The sequence below is a fragment of the Muntiacus reevesi genome, chromosome 3, assembly GCF_963930625.1.
Source record: "Muntiacus reevesi chromosome 3, mMunRee1.1, whole genome shotgun sequence".
Lineage (NCBI taxonomy): Eukaryota > Metazoa > Chordata > Mammalia > Artiodactyla > Cervidae > Muntiacus > Muntiacus reevesi.
The window spans coordinates 172,535,248-172,550,197 of record NC_089251.1 but is presented as its reverse complement, the minus strand read 5'-3'; the positions used below and the strand labels follow the sequence as shown (position 1 = coordinate 172,550,197).

At 48.5% G+C, this 14,950-nt stretch overlaps 1 protein-coding gene and 1 pseudogene across 1 annotated transcript; both read left to right on the top strand.

The window, feature by feature from the left end:
• Positions 1–1,704: 1,704 nt before the first annotated feature.
• On the top strand, positions 1,705–11,745 carry LOC136165143 (UL16-binding protein 3-like). Its single transcript, XM_065931131.1, has 5 exons — positions 1,705–1,847; positions 8,656–8,919; positions 9,155–9,430; positions 10,080–10,212; positions 11,351–11,745. The coding sequence occupies exons 1-5, from the start codon at positions 1,775–1,777 to the stop codon at positions 11,571–11,573; spliced, it is 969 nt and encodes a 322-aa protein (XP_065787203.1). The 5' UTR covers positions 1,705–1,774; the 3' UTR covers positions 11,574–11,745.
• LOC136162901 (tyrosine-protein kinase RYK-like) lies at positions 2,077–4,681 on the top strand (annotated as a pseudogene).
• Positions 11,746–14,950: the final 3,205 nt, after the last annotated feature.

The window sequence follows — 14,950 nt, the reverse complement described above, 5'->3', positions numbered from 1 at the left end:
ATATTTCCCAGTTCACATGAACCTGAAAGTCACTTTAGCCACTGTCTTTAAATGTAAGTGCTTTTAATTAAAATTAAATAGCTATTTATAAATCTAATTTTGATAAAACTTTTTAGAAGTAGAGATATCTCATATGTATAATGTATACACAGAAATAGACAGGCAAAACCACAGATCTCATAGCTTCACTTAAAAGCTTAACCATGAATCAGGTATTACAATGTAAACTTACTAGTTTACAAAGACTGCTGAAATACATTTACATTGTTTGCTCAGATGACCAAGGCTTTGCTATATGTAAGGTTTGGTTAAGAGAACATTCCCAGCGATTTTAATTTTAAAGCTGCCACTTTTTCCCCTTGGTTTCTGGTCTTGTCTGATGGAGCTAATCTGGCTCAGTCTCAGTCCTTGCAGCTTGTATTTACATTTTGGTTTGTAAGAGATTTCTAAGAGAAAGCCAGTTGCTTTTATAGTTTTCCAAAGAACAGTTCTGTCACCTAAAGATCGGAAAATCAGTGATAAGATCGTTAACGAAACTGAAATTTCTTTTACTGTCTGTTTTAGAACTTTAGAGTTTAACTTACCATGCCTTCAAAGGTTTATATAAAGTATTTAGCAAAGATCCTTTTGAGTTTACAAATTACACCCAAAGCAAAATCACTAGTTTTATGAGTCCTTGTATGTTAGTTCCCAGGTTTTTTTTTTCCTTCACCTGTATGGCTCAGGTAATATTATTGGTTAGTATATTTAGTTGTTATTTCCTAGGTGACAATCTATATCTTTTAAAATACCAGGCAGAAGAACTAGTCTCCAGTGAAACATGTCTATCCCATAGTATAATTACACAAGAGATTTAACCATTTTCCATAAACCTTTTAAATATACCAATTTTATATACTTTTATCTAAATTCCACTAACTTTTATACCTTTTAACTTTAGTTTCTATCGTTATTGTTGTTCAGTAGCTCAGTCGTGCCCGACTCTTTGTGACCCCATGGACTGCAGCCCACCGGGCTCCTCTCTCCATGAGATTTTCCAGGCAAGGATACTGGAGTGGGTTGCCATTTCCTGTTCCAGGGGATCTTCCCAACCCAGGGATCGATCCCTGGTCTCCTGCACTGCAGGCAGATTCTCTTAAGAACTGAGGTACAAGGGGAGCCCCCTGGGTATCTCCCATATATACATGAGGTGTAGATGTTAATAAACTTAGCCACCTGATGCAAAGAACTGACTCATTGGAAAAGACCCTGATGCTGGGAAAGATTGAAGGCGGGAGGAGAAGGGGACGACAGAGGATGAGATGGTTGGATGGCATCACCGACTCAGTGGACACGAGTTTGAGTAAACTGCAGGAGTTGGTGATGGACAGGGAGGCCTGGCGTGCTGCAGTCCATGGGGTCGCAAAGAGTCGGACACGACTGAGCCAATGAACTGAACTGAATTGAAGGAACAAGAGCGTTGCGGTCTCCTGTAACCAGCGCACGTGGGCGCACAGTGTAAACAGGCGGGTCGGCTTATTTACGGGAAAGCGGGCGCCTGAGTGAGGGCGCCCCGTGCGACCGCAAGTGTGCCCCTCCCCGACCCCGGCGCGGAGCCTTTTGCGGTCGCGTCTAGGAAACCAGGGGCGGGGCCTGTCGGCGGAGCGGCTGCCCAGGCAGTCAGCGCCCAGGCGGAGGTCCAGACGCAGCTGCGGGCTAGCGGGAGAGGATCGCCGGTTCTGACTTGGCAGCCTCGCACTCCTGCAAAATTGGAATCCAGGTGGCAAAGGGAGAGATGGGTGGCTCCAAGACCCGTCTTGGCTTCCTCGTTTTGCTTCTGATTGGCGTGTTGAGCGGGACGTCCAGCGGTGAGTTCGGAGATGACGCTGCGCGGGGGGTGGCGGGGGAACGCGAGGATGTTGGATGGGTTATGACCCGGAAAGGGGATGCGGGTGGTGTCGGCGGGGGTTCGTGAAACTTCTTGCAGGGTGTCGCCCCCGCCGCCCCCTCCTCTTCCACTTCCCTGGGCCCCTTTGCTCCTCGGAGGCTCCTCCCGGCTCTCCGGGCCAGAACAGGGGTCCCTTGGGTGAAGTAGTAATGCCGGGAGTTTGGGAGGTGACGCTGGGAGAAGAGGGAGCCAGGACGCGGCAGAAAATGCGGTTGAAACCCCCCAAGGGTCCAGATCGCCCCTGGGAAGTGGGAGCCCTGGAGCCGGGCGGGTTGGGACCAGTCGGCCTTCCCGCGGAGAAGGGACCCAGACCCGCCCAGAAAAGCACACCCTCCCGCCCCGAGCTGTGCTACAGAGACCCTTCTGGTCCCTACTTCTGCCGGACCTTGAAAGATCAGCACTCTTTCCCGGCCCGGTTAAGTTATAAACGCAGAGCGGACCCGGGTGCCCAGGAGGCGTCGGGGGCGCGATCCTGGCCGAAATGTGCTTGATTGCTCTTGTCTGAGCCGCAGCTGCTGGCTCCACCCCCGGCCCCCAGGCCCCGAGGCGGGGCTCCTCCCAGATCCCGGGGCTTTGCGGGGCGGCTCCGTTCGCGATCGCCGAGGCTCCTTCCCTGGCTACATTCGCGATCCCCGTGCTCCGCGACTCGGTTGCTTCCCGATTCTGGAACTCCGCTGCGCGACTCCACCCGAGGCCCCGGGGCGGGTGCGAGCCTCTTCCTGAGCAGGAACTGGTGCCCCGGCTCATTGGTCTAGATGCAGAACTTTTTTTATTAGAGAAGTGACCTTGTTGGGCACTGCGTCTATCCTTTAACCCGTTAGTACCCAGCGAAACAGATGTCCTGCCTTTCACTTGGGCTGCAGAATCCAAGTGGAACATAAGCAGGTTTCCAAGTAGACAGTTTCGTGGACCTGCCCCAGCTCAGCATTTCTGCTTGGTGGGGGTGGAGATGCTAGGGGCACGGGGTGGGGGGGTTTCCACGCACTCTATCAGTGATTCGGAAAGTAGATGGTGAGGTTATGATACTAAATGCAGCTCAACTTGACAGTAAGTTCTTCAAAACCCTTCTTCAAAAATTTGAAAGGAAGGAAAATGTGCTACCAAAATCTTGAGGTAAAACCTTCCGTCTTGGACAGAGCTACTAGCAGAACTATCTGTGATCCTGTCCATGCAGCTCGGCTACTTCTACCCGCGTGTTTTGTATCAGCGCAGGGGTTTCCCGTGCAGTTGTATTTCTTGTAGTGATAATATTAGCAGTTTTGCACCTTCATAGTGTGAGAAGAATTGAACTGGAAGACAGCATCCGTACACATTCCCAAGTGTTGTCTCACCCTGTCCCAGATGACTCAGGATCTGAAGGCCACACACCCAACGGTGGTACTTCCCTCCTGTTATCCTACCTTGTGGGTGGGTAGAGGAGTGTCTTGAGAAGTGCCACTCTTTTGGAGGCCAGAGCTAAGGTGAAGGATATCGAAATATACAAGGAGAGAATAACTATCCACGGAGAGGATGTACTCCAAAAAGGCAGTTTTGGGAATATTTTCCATGGGATTTACGTAGATGAAAAAGATCCAAATAAAGAACAGCAATCATTTGTAAAAACAGAGATTAAGCTTCTGAAATTCAGGTGACAATGGTAGTAACTGAATGTTGTAAGCTATGAGATCTTCATCACAGAAATCTTCCTCCTATTTCCCTTGTGTGTATAGAAGAAAGAGAAAACCCCTTGTGATATTGCCTTACATGAATTGGGAGAATCGTAAATAGTTTTCACAGCATTGCAAATTGTGTGTCTGTGTGTATTAGTCAGTCAGGCATGTCCGACTCTTGCCACCCCTTGTACTGTAGCCTGCCAAGCTCTTCTGTGCGAGGAATTCTCCAGGCAAGAATACTGGAGTGGGTGGCCATTCCCTTTTCTGGGTGATCTTTCTGACCCAGGGATCGAACTTGGGTCTCCTGAGTTGCAGGCAGATTCTTTACTGTCTGAGCCACCGGGGGAGCCTGCAGCAGCAGTTAGTAGAGGCCAGTAATCCGCAGGCAATTTCTCAACAGGACCTGGTCCACAAGGTCAGACTGCCTGTGGAATGAGTTACCTGGTCAGAAGAGAAGTCCTCCACAGAGACCTGGCTGCTAGGAGCTCTGCCACTGATGACAACCTCACGTTAAGAGTGCAGATAGCCCCTCTCCAGAGTGTTGTTCCCCATGGACTCTCACTGTCTGGGGGACAGTGGAAGTGTGGGATCAATGGATGGTTCATGAAAGTCTGGTTAAGAATGAGTTCTCCAGACTTCCCTGGTGATCCAGTCGCTAATGAAGGGACTCCCAATGAAGGGACCTGGTTTGATCCTTGGTTGGGGTACTGGATCCCACATGCCACAACTAAGAAATCACTATGTTGCAACCAAGAGCCTTCATGCTGCAGAAGGATCCCAAGTGCCACAACTAAGACCCAATACAGCAAAAAAGAAAAAAATATTAAAAAAATAATTTTTTTTAGTTCCCCAGTGCTAGTGATGTGTGGGCCTTCAGAGTAATAGTGTAGGATCTCATGGCTGTGGTCAAACACCCTCCACAGATGTTGACTCTTTAGAAATATGAAAGAAGGTTACCGAATACCCCAGCCTATCAACTGTCCTGATGAAACATTTGCTATGATGGCTTGTGCTGGGCCTTAGATTCAGAGGAGAAGCCCAGTTCCAGCAACTGGTCCGGTGTCTCACAGAGGTCCATGCAGCCCTGGGGGCCTGTGTCTGACTCTCCTCTCTCAGTCCCCCAGCATCAGGAGGACGGTGCCTGCTGAGGCCCACTTGGAGCCAGCTGGTCACGTACATCACCCAGCACCGCAGAAGCACACTGTCTTCCAGAACACCGCCTTAGGAATCTCAACTTTCTAAGACAGACTTAGTGATGTGGAATATTTTCTAGATATCACTTTCATTAGGTTGAACTAAAAATGTTTGTATAAATTTTTTGACCAAGAAAATTTTAAGCAATGTTATAAAATAAATAGTTTTTTAAGATTTTTAAACACAAATACGTGGACTAGCTTAGTGCCACGAGCTTTGTAGTTTCACTTCCTCAAAGTAATGTAGCTGATTCACCCTTGAATGTGCTCTGCTTAGTTGCTCAGTCGTGTCTGACTCTTTGCAGCACCATGGACTATAGAGTCCGAGGAATTCTCCAGGGTTGAATCCTGGAGTGGGAAGCCTCTCCCTTTTCCAGCGGATCTTTCTGACCCAGGGATTGAACTGGGGTCTCCTGCATTACAGGTGGAGTCATTACCTGCTGAGCCACCAGGGAAACCCTTAAGTTTTTTTCTTTCTTTTTTAAATATTTATCACTAGTCTTGGGAATTATTTGTCTACAAGATGAAATAGTTTGTCTTAGAAATAGAAAAAATGCTGTTGCCTTGTACAGGGAAAGGCAGTGTTGGAGAAAGAAAACTTAAAAGCTAGAAGAAAAAAAGAGAAAAATACAATATAGTAATAAAAAATACAACAGAAAAAGAAACTGCTCTTTCATGGAAAATTGCCTTTTTAAATGTTTTTTTTTTTTTTTTTAATAAAGAGGAGTTCTGCCTTCTTACTTTGGGGAAAGTAGGAGTGGAATCCACTGAAACATCTTTAATTTGGCAGATCCTAGTATTTCTGAGAGCCAGAAGTGGGTTGGGGGCAGGTCAGTAGTAAACAGTGGTGATTTTATTTGTTTTTACTTTCTGGAAAAGGAGACAACACAATTCCAGAAGGTGCAATCATGTTTTTAAGGTTAAGAATCCCTTTTACTACACCTAGAATAGTGCTATGCACAGAATGGGCGCCTGAGTTGTGTCGCGTTTAAAAAAAAGTAAACAGATTTTGTGCTTATCTTCAAGGCTGGCTTAAGTATAAAATGGATTTTTAAAAACACTTGAAAATATTAAAGGATTCAATTAATTTTTTAAAAAAATTCCATATGCCTCCCCAGGAAGGCGCTCAATGCCTAGCCACTGATCAGTGCCTCCCTGGAGTCAAAGCTCCTCCCAGACAGCTCACGCTGTTGCTTATTGAAGCTGGTTATGACTGAGATCCTGCCCCTGGTGGAGTTAACAAGTGGTGGAAAAGGAAAAGTCGGTTTGTTCAGGAGCCCTGGGAAAACAGTGACCTAACGTCCTCAGACCGTCTCCAAGCTTCCCAGTTAGAGAAGGGGGCGGAGGGGCTGCTGCAGGCGCATCCGCGTCCTGTGCAGTCAGTTTTTTGGCACAAGGTGGACGTCTGAGCCTCACCAGGCTTATGGTTTCAGCCAGTCTGGGGGTCTGTGTGCTTGCAGCCAGCAGGTTTTATGTGCTGGGAGTCTACTTCCTATAGAAACTACTTGAGACTTGTGTCAGATCTTTGTTATCTTTCAGGGAACTGGTAATTTCATGACACTGCTATGTGGCTGGTCACAGTCTGAATTGTTATCAGTTTCCCAGCCTAAGGGGTATTCATTTCTCCATCTCTACATGTCCTAATCCTTAACTCTTAAACCACTGTTTTGAGACTCACAGGAGGCCTGGCTGACTAAAACTTTTCTACAAACAAGAGGCAGAGAGGCCATGGGGGGATGGGTCTTTCCCTAGACCCATCACTAAGGCCCCCTATAGCCCTTTCGGTTACAAGACCATTTATTACCCACTTTTCCATGATCCCAAAAAGCCCAGGGCCTCCAGCAACTTCCTATATACTGAAGAGAATCTAAACATGGCCTCTCTCAACTGGCATCCTATCCCTTTGTCTGATAACTCACCCAGCAAAACGCCCAACCTGGCCCCCAGGACCTAACGTAGGAGGGTCGGGAACAGGGTTTCCCAGAGTGTGACACAGGGCTCGAGAGTGAGGCTGGGCATCCCCACTTCTACCCTTTGATCCCACACTCATATTGTCTAGGAACTGGGACGGCGGCAGCCTATAATGGTTATTGATTAAGACAGGAGTTGATAGATTTTTTCTACACAAGAAAGTAAATCTCATTGTCTCTTTAGGCCATTTGGTATCTGTCTTTGGGTGCAAAAGGAGCTTCCATATTTGTGGAGCAGCAGGAGCCAATTATAATGTGTAAATCAACTGAGAATCAGACTTGTCCACTGTCCTGGTTTCTACCCCGTAATGAGTGACCCATACCCTTGAGAAACATCCAAGAGCTGCCTCAGTTGTCTGTTTATGAACCAGAAACTTACCCTGTCCTGCCCTGTAGCTTCTGGTGGTGGGAATGTGATAGGAGGTGGGTCTGGCTGTTGTGAGCTAATGCTCCCCCTCTGCTGTAGACTGGTTTCCTTGGTTCCAGGAGCGTTAGGGGACACTGCATGAAGCCACAGGTGTGAGCAGGGGATAGTGGCCCTGTATCAACTCTGGTGTCAGGCCTAGGTCACCTGCTGGTACATCTTATTTGTTCCCTGTGGCCCTGGTTATGGCAAGCCACATAATCACGTCTATCCTATGATGGCTTGTCTATCTGAACTAATGGTTAGGGGTTGATTAACCCAGATCATAATGGGCAACTCTGAAATTCTATGACCAGAGGCCTCATCTCTGCCAGGCCCCAGGACAATACCAGGAGCCAGTTGGTAAAGGATCTGCCTGCAATGCAGGAGACCCCAGTTCAATCCCTGGGTCGGGAAGATGCTCTGGAGAAGGGAATACCCACTCCACTATTCTTGGGCTCCCCTTGTGTCTCAGCTGGTAAAGAATTCGCCTGCAATGCGGGAGACCTAGGGTCAATCTCTGGGTTGGGAAGATTCCCTGGAGAAGGGAAAGGCTACCCACCACAGTATTCTGGCCTGGAGAATTCCATGGACTGTATAGCTTATGGGGTCACAAGAGTTAGACACGACTGAGTGACTTTCACTAATCACTTTGACCATTGTACCAACTTTGCTCCTGACTTAAAACACTCCACCTGGAATCTGATCTTCCCCCATTTTCCATCCCTGTTCCTGCCGGAAGCCCATAGGAACACTTCTACAACCATCCCTGACCTTCCACAAAAGTCAACCTTGAGCTGTTGGAGATGCTTCTCATCCATGCTTTCCTCTTGGGTGCCATAGAGTCCATCAGGCTTTCCCATGGAGCTGGTGGCCTGGACACTTTCCTGCCCTTTCATACAGTGTCCGCCCTGGCAGATTCACTTCTCTGAGCCCTGGATCCCCTCCTCTACCACCTGCCTCGGAAGTTCTGGACTTTCTCTTTCATGCCATGTGGGCCAAGCCTTTCTCCAGGCTTCCAAGACCCATCCTAGTGGGAGATCACCAGTGTCTCCCAGCCTTGAAAATCCTGTGACCCCTAATTATAAATTCTTCCTTCTCCAGCTTTGGGTTCTGTGTCACCCGCCACCTCTTTGCCCCTCTCTCCCTGTGATCCTGCTTCCTCAGGAGCATCCCCACAGGCCCCCCATCTCTCACAGGACACAGGGTTAGACTCTGACAGTCCTGTTTCATCTAGACTTTTCCTGCATAGCAGCCTGGCCCATCCCTGCAAAGGTTATGATGCTGGGCCCTGACCTGGTGGACACGGGGACACACCCCGGATGAGTGACCTTTGCCAGGCGGGGCTCCTCCTTCTCCACGAGGAGGGGGACACTGGTGTGTGGTGTGTGGGTGGGGTGGTCATTGCTCTGTCAGCCCAGCCCTGCTCTGTACTCTGCTCTCAAACTGGGGGAAGGGCCTGCGGTCTTTTTTTCCCCAACCTCACCTTCACTGTGTTTTGCCTTCACAGATGCTCATTCTCTTTCCTATAATTTCACCATCAATCCTCGGCCCAGAGATGGTCAGCCATGGTGTGTGGTTCAAGGCGAAGTGGATCAAAAGGTCTTTCTCTCCTATGACTGTGATAGAGCTGAGATCAGGTACATGAGTCCATTGGGAGAGGAAGTGAAAAGTATGAACGTCTGGGAAACACAGACAGACACACTCAGAGACACTGGAGACTTGCTCAAGGAGCAAATGCCTGATGTTACCCCGGAGAAAGACACAGACAAGGGTGAGTGAGAAAGTCCAAATGCAGGAGGAGCAGACTGGGGGCTCAGCTGCATCCACTGTTTCCGAGTAGAAAAAAAAAGTTGGATATTGTCCTTCGCTAGTCGTCCAGTGGAAAGAGCAGCTGTTGCAGGAGAGACCAGGGCCAGATTAGCTGGACCCAGGGGAGGTGGACCCAGGTGGGCAAAGAATCTGTCAAGCCCAGAGGCTGAGCTCTTTCTTTTCCTTGATGGGGTCAGACTTTCTGACCCTGCAGGCCAGGATGACGTGCTGGCGTGAAGACAATGGACATACCAGTGCATCCTGGCAGTTTGGCTTCAATGGAAAACTGTGCCTCCTCTTTGATTCAGAGAATGGACATTGGACAATGGTTCATTCTAAAGGGAGGCGGATGAAAGAGAAGTGGGAGAACGACAGAGCTTTGACTGACTTCTTCAAGAAGGTCTCCATGGGAGACTGTTGGCGCTGGTATCAGGATTTCTTGCTGCACTGGGAGAAAATATTGAAAACCACGGGTAAGTGAGTAGAGAGGAGAAAGTGACAGTCCCTTCGTGGTGACATGGACCCTGTGTGTGTGTGTGTGTGTGTATGTTTGAGAAACTGATCCATCAGAAGTGAGTTGTCCTGGGAGAACAATGACCCGTGGATACTCTGTCATCCTCCTTCCTCTTCCCCCTCCTGACCTCTCTCTTCACAGCACAAGCCTTTCTGCGACTGAACATGGATTTTTGCTGATCCCAAACCTGTAGACATCTTTTTGATTTCTGGGATTTATTTCCCACTGTACCCTCTTTCCAGAGTCTTCTTTTCAATCTCACCAAAAATAAATAAATAAACCAATAAATATCAGCAATCCTCCTTCTGGAAATTGGCAATACCACCTCTGCTGTCAGCTCCTGAGGACTCCATCCTCACGTCACCGTCTCTGATGTTACAGCAGGACTGAGTGACTGCTTTGGAAACCTTGCTCCCCCACTAGTTGTCAGAGCCCCTGAGGACTGGGCTCCTCCCTTCCCCCTATCTCTCCTGAGGACCTGTGACTGGGGCCTCCATGTGATGGGTGTAAACTGTCTGCACAGTAGGGGTACCTGAGTCGGGGTGGGGGTGAGGAGGCATCTGCCGAGTTTCGGGTCTGGACAAGGGCTTACTCTTATCTCCTTGCAGCATCACGGACCACAGGCCCCCCTACGGTGCAGCCCAGGGCCACAGCCATCGATCTCACCACAGGGATCGCCATCGGGGTTCCATCCAGTTTCTTCATAATAGGCATCATAATAGCCTATATTCTTTGCAAGAAGAGATACTGAGAGCAGAAGTCAGAGGGAAGGCACGGGCACAGGGCCTGGTGTGAGGACAGGGAAGGTAAATCCCAGCCAACCCCTGCCCCTCACCAAACCTCCTCATCCTGGCAATGAGCCGGTGTATAAGACCTCATATCACCTGAGAGCAAGAAGTCAGACAAGCTCAGGCCTCAGTTCTGATAGCACCTCACTGTCAGACGACACTGGGAAGTGGGGGGTGACTGGGGGCCTGTTGAAGTTAAAAGGGTTTAGCCTCATCCCCTGACTGAGCACAGACCGCGGGCTGGCAGGACCCAGGGTGGGTGGTGTGAGAACAGCAGGTGCTCAGGGCGAGGGCAGGACTCCCGGGGCTGAGAGAAGCATGGGGGCTCCACATGACATGTCAGCGGGCAGGGGACCCACCCAGGGGCCGAGATGAGAGGGGCCGGGCTCTCATCCCAGGAGGAAGGGCTGGGAAGGCCTTTGCAGACCCAGCTCCAAAGGCCTGTCCTCACCGGAAGTGGCTTGGGCCAAGCAGGCAAGGCAGGAGCCCCCAGCAGAGACTGTGGGGAGGGGCGAGGCCAGCCTGAGCTCCTGGGGCAGCAGCAGTTCTGACTCAGCCTGTGGCCTGCCCGTCACCAGCCTCCTGGGGACCCGGAGCCTCCATCACTGAGCGGCCCTGCCTTGAGCAGAGGTGCCTGGGGATGGTGGGCCTGAGCTGGCGTGGAGGCGCCCAGCTGGGCGGGACCAGGAAGAGATGGGGGGCAGGGACCCTGGTCCTGAGAGCTGTGTGTGCTGCTGGCTCAGAGGCTGGAAGGGAGCGAAGGAAGGAGGTTTGCCTGCAGCCCCCCAAGGCTGTCAGGAGGCAAGGCCCCTCCTCTGGGGACTGATCCCTGGTCCTTCAGGCCCCCTTCGGGGAGGATCCGGACCTGAGTGAAGGGAGCAGGTTGATTCCTCACTGGCTCCAGTCCTGAGCCTGAGCAGGGGCTGTCAGGGCCTGGGGTGACTCTGTGATGCAGGAAGGAAGGAGGAGGGGACAAGAAGCTGCTGGGCCTGGGGTGGGGGTGGGTGTGGGGGACATAGGAGCCCCTCAGTGAGGGCGGGGCTGGAGCGGGGCTGGGGAGGGGCAGCCCCAGGAAAGTGACAGGATTTCCTCAGCCTCCTGAACCAAGGCCTCTTTCTTTTCTGCAGGAGACGGTGCTCCCAGGAAGCCCCTGACAGGTGCTCTTTCTGTCTCAGGACTCGGTCTTTGCTTGGCCGCCTTTGTTCTCCTGCTGTTCACTTTGAACCGAGAAGTCAGACCTTCGGAATGCCAAATCTGTCTACCAGTTATGATGACACAGTGGCTGCACCATCTTGTGTCTCTTGCCGCATCTGATGAACATCATCCTCGACCTCTTTATTTTTTTCAAATCTCCTTTCCCACTTTCTCTTGGTGTTGAGTGATGCAGTCTCTGCACTGATACTTTCAACTACTTGAAAAAGAGATCACCACAAACATAACACTTTCAATCTTCTAGTTTTTGGAAAATTAGACATTTCCCTGCATCGTGACCTTATTCTTAAAAATGATGATATTGCTGGAAAAATACTTCTGCTATTACAGGACTCAGGGACTTCTTTTCTATATCCAGAGAAACAATTTTGTTATATTTTCAAAGGAATAAAATTTTACATTGACTTGTTCCCTTCATAATTTATTACCCTCTTGGTGCTGAGTTATGTTTGACTCTTTGCGACCCCAAGGACTCTAGGCCACCAGGCTCCTCTGTCCATGGGATTTCCCAAGCAAAAATACTGGTGTGGGTTGCTATTGCCTTCTCCAGGAGATCTTCCTGATCCAGGGATTGAACTCATGTCTCCTGTGTCTCCTGTACCTCATTCATTGGCAGGCCGATTCTTTACCACAAGCACCACCGGGGAAGCCTTTATGCTGATTCTTAAATCAACATCTCTATATTGCAGAAATGTAAGTACTTCATGCCTGTTTTCTAATCCAGGATAAAAGTCATGGTATTTCACCATTCCTCCACATTATGAGATTAAATAAAACCAATGATAATGCTTTATTTCTTGTGGAAATAGAGAATTTAAGGATCATTCCTAAAGTAACATGCAGTCCAGCTGTGAAGTGATCCTTAAATTCTCTGGATTTTTAAATGCATATTTCACCATATCCCAATAGTACGATTCATTAGGGAAAAACAATCTTGCCTCAGAACCCACCCGTCTTACCTCTGTTTATATGCCATTGGCCAGAGCTGAGTTACATGACCACCCCTAGCTGAAGGGAAGTCAGGCATTCGGTGACCAGATTGTCCTGACTGTCTTAGCCTTATGCCACACTTGATTCATCACCTGGGAGGGCAGCCTCACACAGAGCAGGACTGGGTTGGTAAAGACGTAACAGTTACAGTTAACAGTGTGTTCAAATCACCTAATCTTCACCACAAGGCTATGGGGTCAGTCCGGCTGTTATATCCCTTTGACAGGTGAGACAGTTAAGGCCCAGAGTAGTTAAGTAAACTGTGCAAAGTCACACAGCAGAGCCAGGATTCAGACCCGTACAGTCTGACCCTGAAGCCCACACCATAACTGGTGAACTTCTGCTCCAAGGCTGTCTGGATGAAATCCAGTTACAGCTGCCCCTTGCCATAACTGGACATACAGGGAGGCATTTTCCTCAATCTGTGTATATCCAAACAAGTCGGCCAGCAGGATTTCTGAGTAAGGGGCTGTAAGCAAGGGACTTGTAGGTATGTAGCCTCCTCCTCTGGAGAAGGCAATGGCACCCCACTCCAGTACTCTTGCCTGGAAAATCCCATGAACGGAGGAGCCTGGTAGGCTGCGGTCCATGGGGTTGCTACAAGTTGGACATGACTGAGTGACTTCACTTTCACTTTCACACATTAGAGAAGGAAATGACAACCCACTCCAGTGTTCTTGCCTGGAGAATCCCAGAGACGGGGGAGCCTGGTGGGCTGCCGTCTATGGGGTCGCACAGAGTCAGACATGACTGAAGCGACTTAGCAGCAGCAGCAGCAACAGTAGGTCATGTGTTCACCCTACTATGCAGCCATCTGAGCGTTAGTTCCAGGCTGGAAAACATAGACCAAAAGCCATGTAGATAGAGGCCAACCTCAGAGATATTGTGGGCTGGGTTCCAGACCAGGGCAATAAAGTGAATTTCACAATAAGGGGAATCACACAAATTTTTTCATTTCCACTGCACATAATATTATGTTGACATGGAAGTCTTAAGTGTGCAATACCTTTATGTCTAAACAAACAATGTACAGACTTTAATACACAATACTGTTTGTAAAATAAAATATGTTGGGCATCATCTGAGCCTCCAGGGAGTCACCATCTTTTTGCTGGTGGAGGGTCCTGACTCAGTGTCTGTGGCTGCTGACTGATCACGGTGGTGGTGGCTGAGGGTTGCGGTGGGTAGCGCAATTTCTGAAAAAGACAACAATGAAATTTGCCACATCATTTGACTCTTCCTTTCACAGAAGAATTCTCTTAGCATGCAATGCTCTTTTTTTTTTCTTCAGCTAAGACAGCAAAATAGATGATTTATTGTACACGTTACATTCAGCCACACTGAGAAGAGAACTAGTCCATAGTTATCACAGGTCCAGGGCAAAGGACCAAAAGGGACGGCTTTGATACGAGCAAGGTAGGTCTCTCAAAGGTGGTCAAGGCGATCAGAATGGCCATAGATGTTCCAGATCCATTGAGAAGTTCTAGATAGTAGGCATGCAGTCCACAGTTTGTACCAGCGTCCCTGGCCTCTGGCTTCCCTTGTTTCTGCTTCTGTGGCTTCCATGGGTGTACAAGTTTACTTGGACCTCTGCCTCATCTTTCTTCTTTTGTGCTTCAGCCTGCACATTTCGCTTCTTCCTCCACTTCGCTCTCATGGCGCAAAGGTTTCTCAAAAGATGGCGATAAGGCCGAGAGCCACGCAATGCTCTTTGACAGCATTTTACCCATAGTAGAACTTCTTTCAAAATTGGAGTCAATCCTCTCAAATCCTCCTGCCTTTTCAACTAAATTTATTCTAAACTTAGAATATTCTAAGTCCTTTGTTGCCATTTCAACAATCTTCCCCAAGTCTTCATCAGGAGTAGATTTTATATCAAGAAACCACTTTGTTTGCTCATCTATTAGAGTCAACTCTCATTTATTTCAATTTTATCATTAGATTGCAACAATCAGTCCCATCTTTACATCAGGCTCCACTTCTAATTCTAGCTCTCTTGCTATTTCAGCCACATCTGTAGTTACTTCTTCCAGTGAACTCTTGAAGCCCTCAAAGTCATCTGAGAAGGTTAAAATCAACTCCTTCTAAATTTCTATGAATGTTGAGATGTCAGCCTCTTTTCATGAATCACGAACGTTTTAGGCAGAACTTATAATCATGAATTCGCTTTAGAAAGTTTTCAATTGACTTTGCCCAGATCCATTAGAGGAATCACTATTTGTGGCAGTTATAGCCTTGCAGAAACTATTTCCTAAATACCACGACTTGAACATCATGACTACTCTTTGATCCGTGGGCTACAGAATGGATGTTGTGTTAGCAGGTGTGAAAACAACATGAATATCATTGTACTTTTCCATCAGGGCCCTTGGGTGCTTTCTCAATGAGCAGTGAAATTTTGAAAGGAATCCTTTTTTGTGAGCAGTAGGTCTCAACAGTGGATTTAATATTTTTGGTATCAGTGTTGTAAACATATGTCATCTCGACTT